At 49.5% G+C, this 21,277-nt stretch overlaps 1 protein-coding gene and 1 long non-coding RNA gene across 6 annotated transcripts; one reads left to right on the top strand and one right to left on the bottom strand.

Moving 5' to 3' along the window:
• Window positions 1-190: 190 nt before the first annotated feature.
• Krt75 (keratin 75) lies at window positions 191-10,436 on the bottom strand. Of its 3 annotated transcripts, none has more exon segments than NM_001389262.1 (9): window positions 191-2,033; window positions 3,117-3,151; window positions 5,006-5,226; window positions 5,355-5,480; window positions 7,151-7,315; window positions 7,984-8,079; window positions 8,318-8,378; window positions 9,214-9,428; window positions 9,897-10,432. In NM_001389262.1, coding segments are annotated over 9 exon segments (1,629 nt in total). In that variant the 5' UTR covers window positions 10,368-10,432; the 3' UTR covers window positions 191-1,794.
• On the top strand, window positions 7,029-20,874 carry LOC108351555 (uncharacterized). 3 transcript variants are annotated; one of them, XR_015624995.1, is made up of 3 exons: window positions 7,052-7,377; window positions 11,489-11,698; window positions 17,023-20,874. It is a non-coding gene; the product is annotated as an uncharacterized LOC108351555 (long non-coding RNA). The 3 variants fall into 3 exon arrangements; XR_015624996.1 differs by having other exon boundaries at window positions 11,608-11,698; XR_015624997.1 differs by lacking the exon at window positions 11,489-11,698 and having other exon boundaries at window positions 7,029-7,377.
• Window positions 20,875-21,277: the final 403 nt, after the last annotated feature.

Below are 21,277 nucleotides of genomic sequence, written 5' to 3' on the forward strand. Positions count from 1 at the left end.
GGTCCAGAGCTCCCCGTTTGCCCAGGTTGTCAGTTACACACTCTGGGCTGTCCCTGCCCTCTGGGCTTCCATCCACACCCCTAGCTCCCAGACTTAAGCATCTGACTATGCCCATCCCATATTGGTCATTTCCATGTGTGTTTTAAAAATTCATTTACCCAGGGTCCAGGCTGTGCCACACCACGTGGCAAGATCTACCACAAACATTACATTTTATTTTTTTAACTTTATGAAAACAGATGATGGGGCATTGCCAACCTTTTTATGAGCAGTATCATGGGGGATGAACCCCAACTGTTTGCCTTCCAATCTTGGCTGCTTTTGCCCTTGGTTTTTACCTGCAATCATTGGCAACCATGTCACATGGCCAGGGAATGCTGGAGACAATACTAGAACCCAGTGGCTGATTGGGCTGTGTGCCCAGAATCTCTGTACTTCACATAGCAGGGGATAATGAGGTCTCTGGTCTTTCCTAAGTAGTATGAGGTTACCCCAAATCTCTGCCCTCTTCTCTTTCCTCCCCGGTCTTAGCTAGTGAATTTGACGATTATTCCCAGGGTTTTTCCTGTCTACTCTGAAATCATTCCCCTCTTAACCATTCTAGACTTCAGTCTCCTATTTCACCTTCCTCTCCTCTGACTCCTATAACAGAACTTCTCCTTTCTGAGCATGAGTGGTTTTCACAGTTCTGCTCGGCAGCTCCTGTCAGTAATCTTAAGTGACAAGCCCACCCTGTTCAAACACCTGGACCCTGCTCACGATTAGTCCCATCATCCCCCTTGGTCTTGAGGGGAGGGGTCCAGGAGACTGTAAACTCAGGAATGAGGAGCTTCCTGGGTGTCTCTGTGTCTTAACAATTATGGTTCTTTTGCTCCTTGGCCTCGGGGCTGACTTTTAACTCCTCTCCCGCCCTGTTATTTCTCTGTTCAGTTCTGCAAGTTTGAAGCTGTCAGGGAACAATCAGCTCCTTTGCTGGCCAGGGCCTTGGCCACCTGTCCTATGTCAGGCTCATTTGGGGAGGGTACCTCCCCACCCTGCATGACATACTGGGCAGGAGGCTGGCTGGGCAGGGCTCTGCCCAGGGGTTGGGACTTCCCAAACAAGCATTCCAAAGAATAGCAAGGGGAGTAGGAGCCGCTAAAGGAGGAAGACTATTGGCCTGCCGCCATCCCCGTGCTTCTCCCTCTCCATGCCCCTCCCTCCAGCCCCTCTGCAATGGGCAGCAGCTATTGTGCCCTGAGTACTGCTTGTGTGGAATAACACTGGCTGGGGCCTTCTGAGAGTCAGAGTTACTTGGGGCTCATCGATGCGGCACACAGAGGGCTGAGCCAAACACATGACACATGGATTTAATAGGCGCATTCCAGGAGGAAACAGAGGAGCTTTGACTCCAGCTGGCAGTGTGTAAGCAGCCAGAGAGGGACAAGACAGCCTGGTGTTGAGGTGGACTGGGAGACACGGACTCCTCCAGTGCTGCTGCACCTGGAGGAAAGGGGCCGGTGGCACTGAAGAGGCGTTTGCAGATGTCCGGCTCTGGCAGATCCACTGATTGTGAACTTTGGAGGGGTGCGAGCTTTGGGTCTATGTGTCTAACACAAAGAAGTACCAGGAGCAGCCTAGGGCTGTCGGGAGGCTGCCATAGGCCAGGGAATGGGTTCAGCCGGGATGCCAGGATCCCTGGCAGCTGGGGAGGTGGCTACTATGAAGAGGATACAGGACAAGGGCCCAGACATCCAGTTATAAATGTATGAGAGGCTTCGGAGCAGTGGCAAGGGGGACTGCCGGCTGACCACCTCAGTGCTTGTAACTCTTCCTGCTGGATGACGTGCTGGAGACAAACTTGATGCTGGAGCCACTGCCCACTGGGCCCCGGCTGCTACTGGTGGTAAAGCCAGAGCCTCCCAGACCTGTACCCAGGCTGTGCCCACCAGTGGTCGTGAAGGAGTAGCCACTGTTCCCGCCAAGACCCAGGCTTCCACCTCCGATGTTGGTGCCACCGCCGTAGCCACTGGAAACTGTAGAAGTGACCACAGCTGTAGGGAAGAGGAGGCGGGCTCAGAATTGCAGGCAGGAGAGAAGGTGCCAGTCAGCGCAGCCTGTGCCCGGGAGCGTCTACAGTCACAGATGCTGGCCCTCCTATTTCCTGCTTGTGCTGTGAGATTCTGCCTCGGGCCTCCACCTCTGCCGGTCTGTGGTGCCTCCCCTCTGCTGCCCACTGCTTCTCCTCTAGAACCTATTGGGGACATATCCCTCTCCGCTATGGACGGCCACTGCTGCTCTGTCTGAGCCTGCCTGCTTCTTCAGGTTTGACTTTGGAGTCTCCTTCCTTCTGAATGCTCACAGGAATATGCATGGCTTTCCCCTAGAGTCCCCCTGGCATGGCACTGTAAACCCTGATGGTAGCTTCTGGAAAAGCCTCGCACCTCCTAGAAGTAACCCTCTGTAATAGCAAACTCTCACCAGACTGTTCAGAGCTGGCAGGGCCATCTCGAGTGCTAGCTATGGTTTGTGTTTAGTGTAAGTGTTCTCTCCAAAGGACCTAGGCAAAGCCAGGAGTTTTTGTGTGTCCCTTCCCTGTCAAATGCTCATCTCCAAGCTCTTGAAACTAGACTTACAACACCAAGGAATCCTGTGAGATAATCTCAGGAACCACCCCGACCTGTACAGTGGTTGACCCCTAAAGACTCTCATCTAATCTGGGGAACTAGAGGTAAGATGGTGTTGGAACTTGAGGCCAGCCTGAGTCCCATGAAATCTGTCTTAAAAATCAAAAACATCCCTCCAGTTCTACACCCATGATTACTGAGGTGGCTTGGATTTAACTCAGTGGGAAACAGAATGCAAAGCCATGACCAGGATGAGACAGAGGTATGAGACAGAGGTAAGAGAGGGTGGGCATATGGGAGAGTATTCAGGTGAGGCCCTAGGTTCAACTCCCAACACTACAGTAAGCAAATAAATAAACAAGCCCCTCTAATCCAGCATGACTTTTTCCCCAACAAACTCAAGCCCCCAAACTTTCTCAAAATGAACTCTGCCTGTAGAGTTCTCACAGCTGCCTTGTACCCACCCTTCACCTGACCACGACAGCCCCGGGCCACAGGGGTCATACTCACAGATGTTCACTGGGGAAACTCCCTCTCCGCTCAGCCTGGTTAGGAGGAGAGGAGGGAAGGTTACTGTTCAGGTTGATGATGGGTTTTGTGATTGTTTTAAGTGCATTTTAAACCCCTTTATTATTTTTGTTTTATCGCAGAGGTCGTGCAGGCTGAAAACTCTTAAAAATACTTGAGATGCTAAAAATAGTAAGGGTCTCATAAACGGAGCCTGTGGTTTGTAGCTGTTAGGACATTGTCTGTAGCCAGATTTCTCTCTCAACAAGGGATTCTTGTTAGACACCGCCAAGGCTGTTATAGGTGTGGAGAGGCGTGCAAATTGTGACCATAACAGTAGTTTCATCCTGTCGATTATTGTCTTAGCAACTGGCCTTCATCCCTAAGTGTTCACTGGGAGCTAACACTAACATTATCGACAATCCTATTAGGTAAGAATTATTATCTCAGCTTTACGGTGGGGAATTGACGATCAGAGAGGCTAGTGGTCATGGTCACAGGGTTTGAAACAGGATCCATCTACCCTCAAAGCCCATTCCTTTGGCCACTAAACTGAATGATAGCAATATTTTTATTTTTTAACTTAAGTAAAACTTTTTTTTAGGGGTGTAGAGATACTGTGGGGTTAAGAGCACTTGTTCCTACAGATGATCCAGGTTCCCACAACCCATATGATGGTTTACAACCAACCATTCAGGGGATCCAATGCCCTCTCTGGCTTCCACAGGTTCCACTCATACATATATAAATCAATAAATAAACCTTTAAATTTTATGTGTATGTCTATGTGTGGGTATGTGCATACAGGCGTAATTATCAGATGAGGCCGGGAAAGGGTGTTGGATTTCCTGCAGCTGGATTCACAGGCTATTATTACACACCCAAGGTGGGTGCCAAAAACCAAACTTTGGTCCTCTGTTAGAGCAGAACATGTTCCTAACAATTGAGCCATCTTTCCAGCTCCAAGGGCAAAACAAAACAACAAAAACCTAAATAAAAACCCCAAACACTTGTTACATGCCAAGAACTGTTTCAAGTGTTTTATAATATTGCCTTATTTTAACCTTTTTTGTTTGTTTGTTTGTTTTCTTTGAGACAGAGTCGTGCTATATAACCCTGGCTATGCTGATACTGTGTAGCACAGGCTGGCCTCAAACTCATCATTCCTCTTACAGCCTCCTAAGGACTGGGGTTACAGGGGTGAGCCATCACATCTGACTCTTCTCTATTTTAACACATTTTTAAGTGTATTTATTCTTTTATGTTATGAGTACACTGTAGCTATCCTCAGACACACCAGAAGAAGTGGGACACATCGGATCCCACTACAGATGGTTGTGAGCCACCATGTGGTTGCTGGGAAATGAACTCAGGACCTCTGGAAGAGCAGTCAGTGCTCTTAACCTCTGAGTCATCTCTCCAGCCCCCTATTTTAACCCTTTAAACAATATACGACATCAGAATTTTCACTACCCTCATTTTACAGATAGGAACACGGAGATGCAGGATGGTTAAGTAACTTGCCCTTAGTGACATAGCCGCCAGATGGGAGAATACCAAAATCCCATGAGCTTCGGGATGTCACAGAATCTAGTCCCTTTAATCTATCCCCGAAGAAATTAAAGGACAGAGAGGACCAACGAGTGGGGACCTATAAACCCAAATCTAGGACAGTCTCTTTCAGTCGGGAGTCTTTTACCCGACTTTTTCAAGTCACCAGGGTAACCAGCCCTCCCTTTAACAGGATGTGATTGCTCAGGCCTTAGGTCTTTGTGAGGTGCACCTAGTGGTCTGGAAAGAGCTTTGCACCTGCTCAACACCACAGCTCAGGCTGCTGAAGTTAAGTACTGTTTGCTTTGAGAACAGTCTGCTTGTTGGTCACCCTGCCTCACCTGCACTCCTCGCCCTCCAGCAGCTTCCTGTAGGTGGCGATCTCCACATCCAGGGCCAGTTTGACGTTCATGAGCTCCTGGTACTCGCGCAGCAGCCGGGCCATGTCCTGCTTGGCCTTCTGCAGGGCGTCTTCAAGCTCCACCAGTTTGGCCCGAGCATCCTTGAGGGCCAGCTCCCCACGCTGCTCCGTGTCAGAGATAGCAGTTTGCAGGCTGGAGCACTGAGGAGAAAGAAGGTGCTGAGCCTGTGGACAGACCCTGGAAGTGCTGTGACTCCTGGGGTAGGCGTCCCTGGAGGTGGGATGAGCCGGAAGGAGGCACAAGCATTCTTGTGCTCCCTGTGCTGTACCTGCTTCTTGACGGCATCAATCTCAGATCTCAGCCTCTGGATCATCCGGTTCATCTCCGAGATCTCCTGTTTGGTGTTGCGGAGGTCATCCCCGTGCCGGCCTGCTGTCACCTGCAGCTCCTCATACTGTTAGAACCAGAGCAGACCAGACCACCTAGTCAAATGCCTGTGAGCTGGGCAGGCACTCACTAGCCAGCCTTCCCCTCACTCGTTTTCCCTGGAGGTTCTTCCTGAGCCTATCTGCTTGTTGGGAGGTAACAGGCTGTGGACACAGCCTACAAGCACCGGCTAATCCTGGTTCCCAGATGCTTACGCTATTGCCCGTGTGTGTCTAAACATGTGAGACATGTTAAACATGTCTCCGGAACATGTGACACATGGTAAACAGACAGGGTCTCAACTTGGGTTTGAAGGTGGGTCGTGTGGTGGTGGTAGGGCATGGACGGGAAGCGACGGAAGGGGAAACACTAAGCTGTCATCTGCAGCGTGGGTAAGAGGGGCTTAAACAGTCAGCTCAGAGAGAGAACATTGCAACCCGGACAGAGGACCTGTGGGAAACCCTGAGGCAGGGGAAATGGTGGTAAGTTGTAGAGGTGAGGAAGCAGCTTGCTCACTGCCGCTGTGCCGTGGGGGTTCTTGTATCAGAGTCAGCTATGCCCATGAATTAGGTAGCCTTGGAGACAGTGGTGTCTGGAATGCAGGAGGAAGGACAGGAAACCATGTGGACAGTGCCAAGGCTGCAGGAGGCACAGCATTGGCTTGGTAGGGGCTCTGGTCTCAGAGGCACTCACGCTAAATGTGCCCTGGGCAAGCCTGTGTACGAGGATTGCTACACCGGGCCTCCTCCAGCCTATCCTGTAGAAGGGCTCCTGTCCGAGTCAAGATCTGTTCTGTTTGGAAAGTGCTGGACAGCTCAGCGTCCTCTGCAGCCAGACTCTCAGGATTAGAAGGAACAAACAACCCCAAACACTCAGGGGTATGTCTGTTACCAATTTACTTCCTGCTGGGGCTAAGTGTATCCTAACTCCCACTCGCTGTCAAGGAGTTTCACAGTGGACCCCTGGCATCGGAAAACTGCGTCTTTTCTCCCACTTCCTACCAGAAGGGCAGGACAGTGGCTGGGGATGAGAGAGCAGTAAGCAAGGGCCCCTGTGACGGGTCTGAGTTTGGCAAGTGGACAGCTGTGGGTCTGCCACACTGTTCTAGGACAAGCCTTCTGGCCACCCAGGCTTTCAGTGGTATTTCTCTGAGGTCTCGTGCCTTCTGTCTTTCAGGAGTGCTCATCCTCGTCTTGTAGTTGCTTGTTAGCCCTAAACTTCATCTTGGTTCCTCACTGTCCTTTCTTAACCCTTCTCTGCTCACCTGCTGGGCCAAAGACCTAGGTCTCGCTGGAAGCTCTGTGGTGTCTTTTTCCCATTCTGCAAATGCCCATCCTCTTTCTGAACTTCTAGACCCCGAATCCTCTGATTGCAGCTTCTGTATTTGCAACCCTACACCTCTGGCAGAGCGGAGGAGACCGGATTAGAGGAAGAATTCGTAAACCCTTCAGGGCTGTGGTGCAGACTTCCTCACCATTTTGGAGTCTCACCCAGTTCCGTCTTTCGTGAGAAATGTGGACTGGGCGTGTCCTTCTGAGCGCCCTACACTTCCTGGGCCACACCCTGGTGTGTGGTTAGACTTGTGTAAGTGTTTAAGCTAGATTCCCCTGGTGTCAGACCTGCACTTGTGAAGTTTCAGTGAGGGAAGTGAAGGAGTACAGCCTTGGAGTACTACTCACCCCGAGCACAGTGCCTCACCTTGGTCTGGTACCAGGACTCAGCCTCTGCCCGGCTGCGGTTGGCAATGTCCTCATACTGGGCCTTGACCTCAGCGATGATGCTGTCCAGATCCAGGCTGCGGTTGTTGTCCATGGAGAGGACCACAGAGGTGTCGCTGACCTGGTTCTGCATCTGAGACAGCTCCTGCAGGGTTGTGAACTCAGAGTCACCCCAGGAACAAGCGGAAAGGACCTTGCACTTCTGAGGTGACTAACTACTTAGGCTAAGGATCTTGTCTCTGGCATCCCTGGCAGAAGTCATTCTGGGTGTCCCTCCCACCCCCCCCCCCAGTTCTGTTAATCGTGTCCCCGGAAGTTTCTAGGCGACTCATCAGTGAGGTGGTGGGACGGCTCTCTCTGATTCTGGTGATGCTCTCCACTGGTCGACACGATCACGACATGTGGCTTTCTATGCCTCACAGAGGTGTTCTTTGGAATCAGCCAACCTAGTCATCCCACTCCCACAGTGTGACTTCATCTGCTTTCCAAATGGCAGAGCCCCCTAATGAGGCCTCTTTTAGAGGCCAAGCAGCCATCGAGCCAGTGAGTTGAGCTATAGCTGAGGGAAGAGAGAAGGTACAGTCTTCGTCCCCTCCTTGCTAGGACTGTTTGCCATTTGTGAAAGGGGGAAGGTCTAGGTTGAAACTGTTTCTTGAGTCAAAGTTCCCAGCAATACTCTCCCGCACTATGTTTCCCCCAGGCTTTGACATAGGATGCCTCAAGGGAGAGACACCAGCTCAACTCAGTAGGTGAAGCATCCTTTCCTCTCTAGGCCTGGTACCAGGAGCAACAGAAACACTTGCAGACTCTTACTGCCTCATAGACCATCCGGTAGAAGTTGATCTGGTCAGTCAGAGAGTCAACCTTCGCTTCCAGCTCCACCTTGTTCATGTAGGCCCCATCTACGTCCTGAAATGACCCCAGATCAGAACAGTACGTCAAAGGGAGCTGAGAGTATCTAGCCTCATTTCAAGGGGTTTGGGCTGGATATGCTGGATAAGTCCAGCCCCTGAGCTGCATACTCAGCCTTTCTTTCTTTGAGGCATGGCATGACCATGTAGCCTAGGCTGGCTTCAGACCCCACTCTTCAGAGTGTGGGTTGCAGGCTCATAAATCAATCTCGCTCAAGAGACGTGCCCCCGCTCACCTTTTTCAGGCCCACGAACTCGTTCTCGGCAGCTGCACGCTTGTTAATTTCGTCTTCATACCTGCGAGGATGAGGGCAAGGGGGCGTGAGGTTGAGCAAAGCTTCCGCTTCATCCTCCTGCTGCTGTAGCAAGAGTTAAAAGGCCTTCCGTTCTTTCCAGCTCTTTGGTGACCTGCGCATGACTTTGGGTGATTCACTTAACCTCTGCTTCTTCCTCCATAAAAGGTAGATAATTCCTTCTGCCAGCTCTTTAAAAAGCAATCTCTTTTTATAAGATCAGAAGGTCAGCATAGACTCATGGGAACAGAATCACGTGCTCAGGCAGTCCTGTCACTTTATAGACGCGTAGTCCTGATCACCAGAAAGACGCGCTGCCTCTGAAAACCCCTCCTGAGACAGCAAAGACTGTATTTGCTCAGGACAGTCTTTCAGGTAATATCCTCATCAGGGCGACCATTGAGAACCATAGAGTGTAAGCTAAAGGGTTTGCTAGCGTAACCTTTGCACTGTAGCCCAAACAATGAATAGACAGTGTTCACCCCCACAAGGAAGAACAGAACCCCTCCTTCCTTGCTACCTTCCTTCACTCTGAGCTTATGTCATCTGGGGAATTCAAGCCATCTCAGCCCCTGGGCTCACATCCAGTGGAGATAAACAGCATGCCAGAGGTGAGGCAGCACCGTTTACCAGAACGAGCAGAGGTGATCATTTCGACAGAAGATGTTGGTGCCTACCTCGATGGTGTAGACAAATAAGAACAGACTCCTGGTTAGCCCTGGTGCTGAGATGAAGGCACCTTGGTCCCCTCCATCTTCTGTACTCCTGGCTGGTGTGGCATTCACACCACTGCATTTTCTGGACGGTTGTGTGCGGCCCGGAGCCCGTCTCCCACTCACCTGACTTTGAAGTCTTCTACGACCTCCTGCATGTGCCTCAGTTCAGCATCCAGTCTGCCCCTTTCAGCTGTGACGCTGTCCAGCTGCCGGCGGAGGTCATTGACGTAGGCATCGAAGAAAGGCTCCAGGTTCTGTCTGACTGTCCTGGAGCCCTGCTCCTGTAGGAGGTTCCACTTGGTCTCAAGGACCTTGTTCTGCTGCTCCAGGAAGCGTACCTGCAGGGGAGCAGAGAGAGTGAGCCCCACTCGAGGAGTCAGGGAGGCAGAACCAGGCACACCTGCTAACAAAGGAGGCAGCCGTGTAATGACAACTCCACTTCCAAATGGGAACGTCCACAGAGGCACCCCAGAGACTCTAGGATTTTTATGGACTGGGCATGGGAGTAGGCATAGCCTCTATGGTGGGAATCATGGAGTCGGGGCTGAGTTTCCCAATGCTGATACTCTGGGTCAGGGTAGCGGCAAGATAGAACCCCTCTTTCTGAAGGCGGACTCCCAGAGAGGAAGCATCTCCACAATGTCCTGTGGGCCAGATGATTTGAACATGTCTCTGTCCATGGCTGGCATTGGTTGAGGAAAGTTCGTCTCCTGGGGACCCCATGTTGTTGCTATTTCCAGGGATGAGCCACCCCCACCTAGTTACTCCATGCACTGGGGACTTGAATGGGTGAGCATGGGCCCCACCTTGTCGATGAAGGAGGCGAACTTGTTGTTCAGGGTCTTGATCTGTTCCCGCTCTTCTTTCCGCACCCGCTGGATGGTGGGGTCGATTTGCAGGTTGAGGGGAGTCAGGAGGCTCTGGTTGACAGTAACTTCTTGAATGCTTCCAGAGGGACAGACAGGGAAGCCAGGACCACCAAAACCCCCTCCATAACCAAAGCTACTGCTAGCCCTGCCACCAAAGCCACTCCTGAAGCCACTGCCAGCACAACCACCAACAGAGACCGGCCTGGTAGCCCCCAGGTTGTAGAGGCTGCGGCTCCCAAAGCCAGAACCAATCCCACTGATCCTGCCCAGCCCCCCACTGTTTCCTGAGGAGCGGGCTACGGACACGGAGCTGAAGCGGGAGCGTCCAGCGGTAGGGGTGGTGGCTGAGGCTGTGCTGAAGCCCCTGCGGCTGCCGGAGTGGAAGGTGACAGTAGATTGCCGGGACATGATGGGTGAGGAAGGCAGCACGGGCGCTCCGAGGTAGATGCGTGAAGGGGGTAGAGAAACCAGGCGGTTAGGGAGCTGCAGGTCCTTAAGCTTTTATGGGCCTCCCCCAAGGGGCGGGGCTTGATTAATGAAGGGAGACCTGCTGATGGCATCCCCTAGGCATCTGCCAGCCCTGAGCTCACCCTGAGTACCCTGAAGAAAATGGCATTAAAAAAAAAAAGCCAGCCGTTGGTTGGTTTGCTGCCTCCCTCTCCCCCTCCCCCACGTGGAAACTTCTTTCTAGTTGTAACTTGATCAGCAGACCAGTGAGAATAAACTTAATTGCTTTCAGTCATGTCCTAACCACGCATCTTCTAATGGACGCAAAAACACTGCCTCATTTTCGAACCGCTTTCTTAGGCCCAGGACCAACTCCCTCCAGTCCAAACACCTTGTGTCAACACAAGCGACTGCAACACACTGTCTCCTGTTCCTTCCTGTGTTTCTTACGCCCCGAGCATTTTCTCAGCAGCTTCTCCAGCCTCCCCCCAACCCCATCAGGCTGGTCCTCCAGGTCTGTGTTCATCTTCCTGAGGGTTCCACGCAGCGTTAATGGCCCTTTGACTCTGCTCTAAATCAGGCATGCCTGCTGGGTATCACATGAGACTTCCTGTAGCACATGTGTCAGTGTGTGCACACGCATGGATGTCATGTCTATACCGATACTTGCCTTTGATGATTGTCTTCTGTGGACCGAACTGGGAACAGAAAGACTTGGGTTTAGATTCCAACCCCTCCGGTGGTTAGCCATGAGTCCTTGTACTCGTGATATGACTTTTCTGAGCCCCAGTGTGTGTCTGTGAAATAAGCGTTTATGGAGAGTATTCACGTGTGAAAAATACTTTCAGAGTGCCTCGGCCATGTAAATGCAGGGTATACACCCATTGTGTCAGTCTCCTGCAGATAAGACAGGTATTAAGGAACCACACGTCCATCCTAGAGTGAGTCCCGTGAGGATTGGGGAGAAATAGAGCACACATTCTTGATCCGTATCAATAAGCTCATGGTCCTGTTGGGAAGACAAAACTGAAGCCTGCTGGGTAGCTTTGAATGAAATGATACACAATAACGCTGTCTTCCAGGCTATCTTCTTCCTGAACAAAATGATACACAATAACGCTGTCTTCGAGGCTATCTTCTTCCTGAAGTATCCCGTTCTGAAGATCTCTATCCCCAACTCTTATTTCTCTCACCAAAACAGCACCAAGTGATACTTAGTGGAGAAGCCCTCATTTGATGATGATGATGACGATGACAATGATGATGATGATATGATGATGATGATGATGATGGTGAGTGTGTGTGTGCGTGCACTGCACACACATGATAGTATATATGTGGAGATCAAATGGTAATTTTCAAGAGTTCTCTTCTTTGACTACGGGATCCAGGGATGGAACTCAGGTCCGGTCCTCAGGCTTGCAGAGCAAGCACTTTTTCCCAGAGCCATGTTGTTGGCCTCTCATTCACCTTGAGCACCTGATTCTGCATCAGGGCATGGATGGACAGGTTGTTTCTGGTGTGCCTCGTCTCTTTCTTCCTGTATCCCTCTCCCTGTCTCTACTGTGAGCGGTGTGGCAGATGGCTCGTCCTCCTGGGTCTTGCTGTCTGCTTGCTTCCTGACATGGTTTGGAAGAGTGGGCGGGTGCAAGAGGAATTGATAGCAAGGCGTTCATACTCCATATTTGGATAAGGAAGCTAGACTCACGAAAGCTTATTTAGAGGCAGACTGATACAGGCTGGCAGGTGGGAAACAGTGCCAGGTGCCGTGGTCTTCCTGTACAGACATCCTCTGGGAACTCCACAGTGCTTGGCTGATGTTCTCACCTGCCTGGAATGGCAGCTTGGCACTCGGAGGGCTGGTCTCTTACCTGGGATTCTGGGCCTCTCCTCTTGCTGGGGTTGGAGACTCCTTGTTTCTTTAGGGAGCCTGTGAATCACAGCTTTTGTTGACGCGGGGCTAAGCAGAGGACGGGTTGTTACTCTGTTGCCTCTGTACCTAAGTCTGGCTCAGTTGGTGCATGCTCGCCTTTGCCTGTAGGAAAAATAAAAAAACTTTGTGTTCTTTGCTTCCCTCTCTGTGATAATCTGTCTCCCAGAGGAAGGCGTGCTGCTTTGTCTCCTGAGCACTGTAGACCCTTCTGCAGAACAAAGGCAGGTGCCCAGCATGGGACCTGCCCACCAGAAGGAGTACAAGCGAATGTCTCCCACATTCCCTCTAAGCTGCCTGTGTGGCAACTCAAGGTTGGCATCTTCTTGGTCACTCCTCTGGCCACTTTCTCACCTGCTCTCCTGGCGCCCCCTTTTCTGTTACTGTAGCCTTATTTCCTCACAACCACATCTTCTCTGGGGTAATTCACTCTTTCTTCTTCCCTTTCTGACTTTCCCACCCATATGGTGGCCGCTCAAGTTAGGTGGCCTCACTCACTTGGGAACTAAACCAAGGCAGGTGAATCTTTTCCATCGCGTCTCACGCTTCTTCTGTGACTTTTCACTGCAACCTTTTCTTGAGTCTGTGGCAAACACCTAGGGTAGCCACCATCCCTGACATAACCACTCCCCCTTTAGCTGTATTTGCTTTACTTTTGTTGTGTTGGAGGTCTTGCTCATGCTAAGCTTGCCCCCCCTACAAAACCTCAATATTGTGGCTCTTTTAGTAAAATAGTATCTTTATTTATTCTTTGTGTGCATACATATTTTATTCATACTATATACATATTCATATTGTGTATGTACATATTTATGTCATATATATATGTACACACACACACGGTCACATTATATTCATACATATTTCATTCATGTATAAAATATGTCTTGATCGTGTCCAAACCTCAAACCATACTCCTCCTCTCCTACTTACTTTTTTTTTTTGAACAGGGAACAGATTTTATTCTAAAAATAGCCCTTAGTAACAACCAGATACCAAAAGTTGGTCATTGTGATAGAAGAAAAAGGTAGGGCAGTTTGCTCTAATTTCTTCCCCGAAGCTCCTACCTATTCTTAATACTTTTCTTCTTTGCTTTCCGCTAAGGAAGTTTGTTGGGGGTATTTATGTGTGTGTGTGTGTGTGTGTGTGTGTGTGTGTGTGTGTGTGTGTGTTAACGTGTATGCTCACAAGTATTGTGCAAGTATATGCGTGTGTGAGCATGTGGAGGTCAGAAGTCAACCTTGGATGTTGTTCTTTGGGAACAATCACTTTATTTTCTTCAGCCACAGTCTCTCACTGGGAGCTGGAACTCACCAGTTAGGCTAAGCCAGCAAGCTCCAGGGTCCATTTGTCCCTACTTCCCTTTGCTAGAATTATAAGCAGGAGCTCCCACGATGGTCTTTCTGGGGAATAAACTCAAGGCTTCATGCTTGTGTGACAACACATGCACCATCTCCCAGCCTTCTGACATGACTTCCTAACTTCCTTTGCTATTAACTAAACACTAACCTCCATGAAGCCTCAAGTAAGCTGGGGCCGTGTGCTAACTCCTTTCGACCTGTCCCAGGAACACATGCACTTCTGTGTGTCTGTCGGGCTTCTGGTGGTCTGGGTGTTGGGATATCTCTGTGGTTTGGGGTGTTTCTTCCCCAAGATGTGTCTCCTCTGATCCTTTGACAGAATGGCAGCAGGAGTTTATCTGATGGGGGGAGGAGTGGAGAGGAGGTGCATGGATCCCTTCTGCTCTCTGACCATGTTACTAGGCTTACCTGGTCTTTATTTGTGGTGTGGGGTGGTTCGCCTAAGGACACTGGGTGTTCTGGTATCCAAACCTAAGATAGCTGGATTCTGTGGTTCCCTTCATACCTGCTGCCCCTTTGGCTTAGGCTGACTGCCATATTCTCAGTGGAATTTGAGGCCCTTGACAGAGTGCTAAGCCCATTAGTAGTGGGCTAGCAAACGTTGAGATGGTCCTTCAAAGTGTAAAAAGTTGGGAGTATACCTGAGAGCTTTGGCCTTCAGTCAGGCCAGTGCAGAGAAGAAGCATGGTTAGAATGCAATTGGACCAGGAGGAGTGGCTTCCTCCCTAGGCCATGCTGAGGGTTTCATAGGACCCAAGCCACAGTCACACTCTACCCCATTGCCCCGAATCTCCTCCCTCAACAGAACCTATCATGTGCTAACTGCTCACTGTTATAGACATGGGAGGCAGAGCTTGGGGTAAGGACACAGAGCCTTGTTCCTCCTGGAGCTCATGCTGGAAGGGACAGTTTAAAGATGCCTTCACACTGAGCCTTCTTCCAGCTGGCTTATTCTGCAGGGCTGACTCTGAAGAAAGCAATTCTCTTGAGGAGGAACGATGGACATCCAGACTTGAGGCACTTTTTTTTCTCACTTGACTGTGCATGACAGTGGCTATACTCCTCAATATTTGGTGTGTCTGAAGGGCTCAGACTTCATGCTTGGTCCCCTTTGCACCTGTGCTCAGCCTTGACAATTGCTTTCTCACTGGCTCTGTCAGTCAACCTCAGTGTTCTGATAAAACTCAAGACTTGAGACAGCAGTCGAAGTGTAGCTACACTCATTGTGGGCTCCTTCCCCTGGGTTGTTCCTGTGGCCTGGGTGATGGGCAGTGCAGAGTCCTTGAGATTCTCCCAGGCAATTTTACTAGCAAAATGGCACACTCTTTCCATCTGAATTTGTACTTCTGAGAAGCCAGACATGCCTTCCTCTGTAATCAAGAGCCTCAGATACACCCAGAGAAGTTACCTATGTGAAGGTCTACAGACACACACATCTTAGCATTAACTCATCCAACAACACATGGAGACATGCGGGTGACTGGGTACAGTGGCAAACAAATAAAACAAAGGAGCAGAGTTGGTCTTTTAGAGCCTGGAGAAGCTGCTTAGATGAGGAATCTTGAGGTCACAGAGGAGGCAAACCTGTTATCAATCATCCAGTCACTTGGCAGCTAGGCTACTTTGTTTCTTTGTTTCTTTGTTTGTTTGTTTGTTTTTTCTTTCTTTCTTTTTTGTTTCTGTTTCTTTCTTTGTTTCTTTTTTCTTTCTTTTTTTGTTTCTGTTTCTTTCCTTGTTTCTTTGTTTCTTTCTGCTGTCCCTCATATGCTTAAGCCTCCCTTAATCCTGTAGATTACTGAGGGACAAACTCTCTGTTGCCTGTGACACACTTTAGTTAGTTGCCTTCCTGGGGGACATGGTGGGTGAGATGTCATCATCTCATGGGGGTTGGGGGATCGAGACAAGCTGGATTTGAAATGTATCTTGGCCATTGACCTCCAACCACTCCAGTGGTCTTTTTTTGTCCCCAGGATGGGCTGTCTCATCCACTAAGTCTCTCTGGCTCTTGTCAGGAGGCTATGGGAAGCAAATGGTAAGGGAGGAAAGAAAGATGAGAATGAGATGCTGCTCTGTTTGGAGGCAGAGACCCGGAAGTCCTCCAAAGGACAAGGAGTACACTACATAGAATCTTGGCATGCTGAGCACTGGTGTGGAGACACAGCCTGTAGGCAACAGTTTGGGTGGGCTGGGCGATACTGCTGTACTGAGGGACGCTGTTGACACAGCTTTGTTGGCTTGCAACTGGTGTGGAGGTGGCTGCTGAGTCTGTTGTGTGCCTCACAGCTGGGGAGGAAATCTCAAAGCAGTCACCTCACCCCATTACCCCGTAGGCTCTGCTTTAGTATTCATGAACTTTGAGGACTTGGAAACTGGATCCTCCTTGCTTTCTCCACTCCTCTGATCCCAGTTACCTCAGAGACTGTTTTCTGCCATGCTGTACACTCACTTTGCACTTCTTTCATTTGGTTAGGGACTGGTGATGCCATTTTTAGATTTATTCTTCACACACTCCTCTATTCCTCCTCTTGACTTTTCCTTTTAGTATATTTACAATTTCTTTCATAGCTGTCATATCTCTGTTAGGTATAGGGTAAATTATCGCTAAGTGGTCTTTCTTTTAAAACCTGAAATTGTTCTTTTGTGGGGTGTGATTATGACAGGAAGGAAAGTCTCAGACTTGTTTGAACAACTTGTCTGTTTTCTTTCCAAGGCACTCAGGCAGTTGACTGTATTGGTTTGGTAATGGTATGTTATCCCTTTAGGGGTAGGTCCAGAATGCATGGAAGCTTTGCAGTCTCTGGAGGGGGCACCCCCTCCTTGGAAGCCCCATGCTTTATGAGTGAAAAGAGGGAGTCCCAATGTCCTGGAAGAAGTTTAATGTAAAACTGGACTCAGGACTACTGTCTTCCTAGCACAGTGGTTTCTATCTGTGCCACGATGGAAGGTGACTTTTTTCTATGGTTCCCACCCTCTTGTGGCTTTCTGGGCTATGAGGTTGACTAAAGGACCATATAGAAAACAGTAGTCATATGCAAGGGTGTATGATATTATTAGAAAATATAATATTTAGATAGTATTTCGGCCAGTTTCTGAATGGGCCTTGAGAACTTCAGAAGAGCTGTGTTCTACCTGGTTGCTCCATATGTCACCTTTTGGGCACACACAAGAGAAAGACATGACTTGGTGTCTGAACATAGGAGAGAAGCTTGGTGGTGGCTAGGCTGACTTGGATTAAATAAAGCCAGTACTGCACAGTTAACCTGCCCAAGTCCCTGGGGATGGGTCTGTGTTTACTTGTTACCCATTCTCCCTTTCTGTGTCACAGCTCTGTGGAGTACAGCTTACCTGAGTGCCTCTGGATGTGTGACTGGGCTTTTCACCTTCTCCAGGAAGACTGGTCTCACGAAAGACTCAGAACTGTGCTAGGAATCACTGTCCCTTTGGACTGCACGACACCTAGGTGAGCTGCTGGCACCAAATCAGGAATTCTGACCATGAAGATAGTGATGACACTGATGTTGGAAACTGGGAATGATTGACAGAAGGGGAACCATGTTCTGTTCCGCTTTCACAGAGTACAAATCCAAAAAGCCTAGATGCAGAGGGATAGATCAAGCTCGTGACTCACTAGCACAACAGAATCAATGTCTCTGAAGAGGAACTTGGTTGAGGGCCTTTTAAGTTAGTCAGCTCTCTTGATGTGTAATTGGCGTGTAGTTGATTGACATGTAGCTCCAGGGTGTGAAAACAGACATGCCACTGGACTCAGAGGGGATGGAACACATGAAGAGATCGGGCTACATCTGGGCCATTTGGACACTGACCTTTATCTTCATGGAAAATGGTAAAATGGCAGGCGGCCTGTGGGTGAGGCTACTGTGCTTTCTGTATGGTTCCTGCTCGTGCATGCTCTGCATGTGCTCCCACCAGGCCAATAAGAGACAAAATTCCTCTTAAAGGAAACAGCTGAGAGTGCCCCTCATTCACCCTGAGCACCTCCTTATTAAGCAAGAGTTGGGCAACCTCAAGTGAGCTCAGAGACTCATGAAGAATGACGAATGGATTGAGAAATAACAGGCATGAGGAACGGGGGAGGTGGTTGTGAGAGAACCCATGGTGTTTCTTTGTTGTTGCTATGGCAACCAGCCAGGGACTACTTTAAGGAAGAATTCATTGAAGTATCAAAGGGTTTCTATGTTCTGGCACTATATGGGGAAAACTGTCTGGAGATGTCTAGACTATCTAGAGATGGTGTAGAGATTTTTGGAGTGGCCAAGGGACTGTGATTCTGGCCAGTTTATGTGTTTTGTTGTTTTGTTTTACTTCTCATTTCTACAAGATAAACTGTTCTCTGTCCTGATGGTGTTAGGGAAGCCTCATGGTATTTTCCTAAAATGTCCTCTTGAAGATACAAGTGCCCACTTGGCCTTTCTGAAACTGAACCTACCATGTTCACACACCACACACTTTTTACCCCCTTGCCTCTTGGTCTGTGTTGCTATGGTAGTAATGGCGTGTGCACGCATGTGTGTGTTTGTGTGTGTGTGTGTGTGTGTGTGTGTGTGTGTGTGTGTGTTTATGGCCACAACTCTGGAATTTACAGGGACTTTTTATTTTAAGAAAATTACAGAAGTCAGTTAAGTCCAACAGGCATTGAGTAATGTGCCGACCTTATTTTAAGTTTTTCTTCAATATTCAGAGCCTTACTCAGCCACAGGCAGACTTAAATTGTGTTGATGAGTGAGTGCTGACCTGCTAAGTTCCTAAAGATACAGAAAAGGCAGTAATAAGGTTTCAAAGAGAGTTTTGGAGGCAAAGTAAGAAGGCAACAAAGTAACAGGGCAACAAGAGCTGTTGACAGACATGTTTTACTCCTTATCACCAAAGAACAAAGAAGGGTCAGAACAGGGGAATGTGGTTTCAGAGGCACAAAAGAACCCTTGGAAGGTGACAGAAAAATGAAGCTTGGCTAGGGTCCAGCGCTGAGGGAGGAGAGAGTGGTAATTTATCAACCTCCCACTGCTGGCTGGAGTCACCAAGCTGAAGAGTAAGCATTGCTTGGACTTCACCCATGATGTGTAGGTGTATCTGTCACCAGCTGAAGTCATGGCCTTGTCAGGTGCTCCCTATCTCCTCTCTTAGTATTCTAGGCCAGCTGTATCTCCAGCAGGGGGCAAGCAAGGCATGGAGGGCTGGAAGGAAAAGACACTGGCCAGGTCCTCTCCGTGGTCTGAGAGGGAGGTGACAGAGAGCCCAGTGCATAGTGAGACCAAGCCTCCCCGATAGAGGGAAAGTCCAGCATAGATCCTCAGTCCTCATCACTGGGACCCAGCCTTTCCTATTAACTTGTCAAGGTACTTTTCTGAGGCTGGGTCTTTCCCCCTCTCAACTTTAAGATGGGATTGAGTAAGATCAAGAGAAAGACCAAGGAATAGAAATCAATATTTTTTTCATGGACTACCTTGGAGGAAAAACGAAGCATAGAGAGTTGTATTTCACAGTGCAGAACGATGATGCTATACCTAGGGATGCCCAACAGCAACGGCAACGAAAACAACTGGAAAGCACCGAACGTCAACAAGGACTTGAGGCCCTACTGTGTACACAAAACTGGTGACGACAATGGCAAGGTCAAAGGGCTCGATGGAATTTATAAGAAGCAGAAGAAATGGCAGCAGATCATAGTTGTCCCCTAAGACGGGGAGTAGGGCCCTCCCTCTGTAGCAGCAAAGTACACACAGCAGAGCAGGCTCTCTCACTGCTGAGAATTAACCAGCATTCATATTTTGGCCTATTTGCTTTTGTCCTGCTTTCCTTTGTGAGGACCTTTTAACCACATAGAGAGTAATCAATGTATTTTAGCACAATCCATGGCTCAATTCTTACCAACATGAGCCACCAGCTGGAGCTGCTCTCTCCTTCCTGCAAGGTCAGGAGATAGGGAAAGGGGTGTGTGTGTGTGTGTAACCAGTGAGGGGAAAGTTTTCAGGGATGATGGTTGGTCTTGGTTGCCACCCTGACTGGATTGGTAAAACACACCTATCCTGTGCCTGTGAGTGTGTGTCTAGAAAAGTGCATCCTGGTAGAGTGACTGGGGGAGAAACACTCCTATTGAATCGGGGCAGCACCACAATAAGGGCGTACGAGGGATCCATTCAGCAGTCAGCGCTACATAGCTTCAGGCTCACACACTGGGGATGGGTGCTTTCTAACTGCACCACTTAGTTTAATAAAAATATTTCAAAGCTGCTCTTTCAAGACAAAGGACTTGGTACAGAGTTCAGATGCTCTGGCCATCTTCCCAACAACTTCTGTGCTGGAGGATCAGTGCTGGATTCCCTGAGTTCCTTGAGGTGGGGAGTCAGAGGTAGAGAGTTCGGCAAAGAGCCTCAGAGACTTCGAGGACCAAATCACTAAAAGGTGGGGCTGAAAAGGAAAAAAAAAAAAACCCCTGCGCTGGTCCAGTTTTTGGTGCATAGTTTCCCTTTCTATCCTGATGCTACACGGAGAAGAAAAACGTTGAGTGCAGAGGCCTGAGTTCATGGTGACTGCCCCTAGAGAGTTTCTACAGCACCAAATGAAGATGTCCGGTAAGTTTAGGAAGAGAGCATAGGGGCAAAGGACAGCCTTGGGTTCCCAAAGACATGGACAGTATGGGGGAAGAGGAAGTTTCTGAACCACTGTAGGTAAGAAATTGAATGTTTTAATCCCGCTCACTGGGGGCAGGACACTCGATGGGAACTGCTGAATATAACCTCCATAGGCAGGACAACTAGGATTCTCAGGGAGGACTCTGCATGGCAGAGATCAGCTTTCTTTCCTTGAGGGCACATGATGGGCCATTCTCAGATACACAGCAGACTCATATAGATGGGAGCCTTGCTGCCTGACAAGAGCTGGTGATAGAGAGAAGGACAAACAGAGAAATAGTGAAGGCACATGGTCTCAGCCCCAAGCAGAGAGCAGAGCTGGGAAGTTGGTGAGGAGAGCTTTTGAGCATGGAGCTCTGAGCAAAGGGCTCTGCAGCCATGATGTCTGGGATCAGGGTAAAGCTCTTAGAGACAGAATTCATGGCCTGTAGCTCTTCCTGGTGGAGGAGGTGGTGGTGTACTTGATGGTGGAAGAGCTGCCACCAGAGGAGCTGAGTCCACCGCTGATGCCTCTGCCACTGCCAGCACTGAAGCCACCTCCAATGCCGTGGCTACCACCATAGGAGAAGCTGCTGCCTCCTCCCAGGCCTATGCTGCTGCTGGCACCACCTGCACTGCCATAGCCGCTGGACACGGTGGACTGCACTGTGAAGAAAGAGGAGGACAACACAGACATGGTGAACTCACTGTGACCAGCTGAGCCAGTCACAAGGGCAGGAGAAGGGGAAGCTGGGAAGAACGCTTACAGATGTCGACTGGTCCAACGCCCTCACCTTTCAACCTCGGAGCAGAAAGCAGCAGGTGAGAACTAGGCAGCCATTGCTTCCGTCACCATGGAGACCATCAATCTGATGCAGGTTTGCAGAGAATCCCTTCAAGGAGTTCCTTGAAGGAACAATTATGGCCACAGCTAGTGCTACCTCATCTTCT

Source organism: Rattus norvegicus, chromosome 7 (assembly GCF_021556685.1).
Source record: "Rattus norvegicus strain SHRSP/BbbUtx chromosome 7, alternate assembly SHRSP_T2T, whole genome shotgun sequence".
In the NCBI taxonomy this organism is placed as follows: domain Eukaryota; kingdom Metazoa; phylum Chordata; class Mammalia; order Rodentia; family Muridae; genus Rattus; species Rattus norvegicus.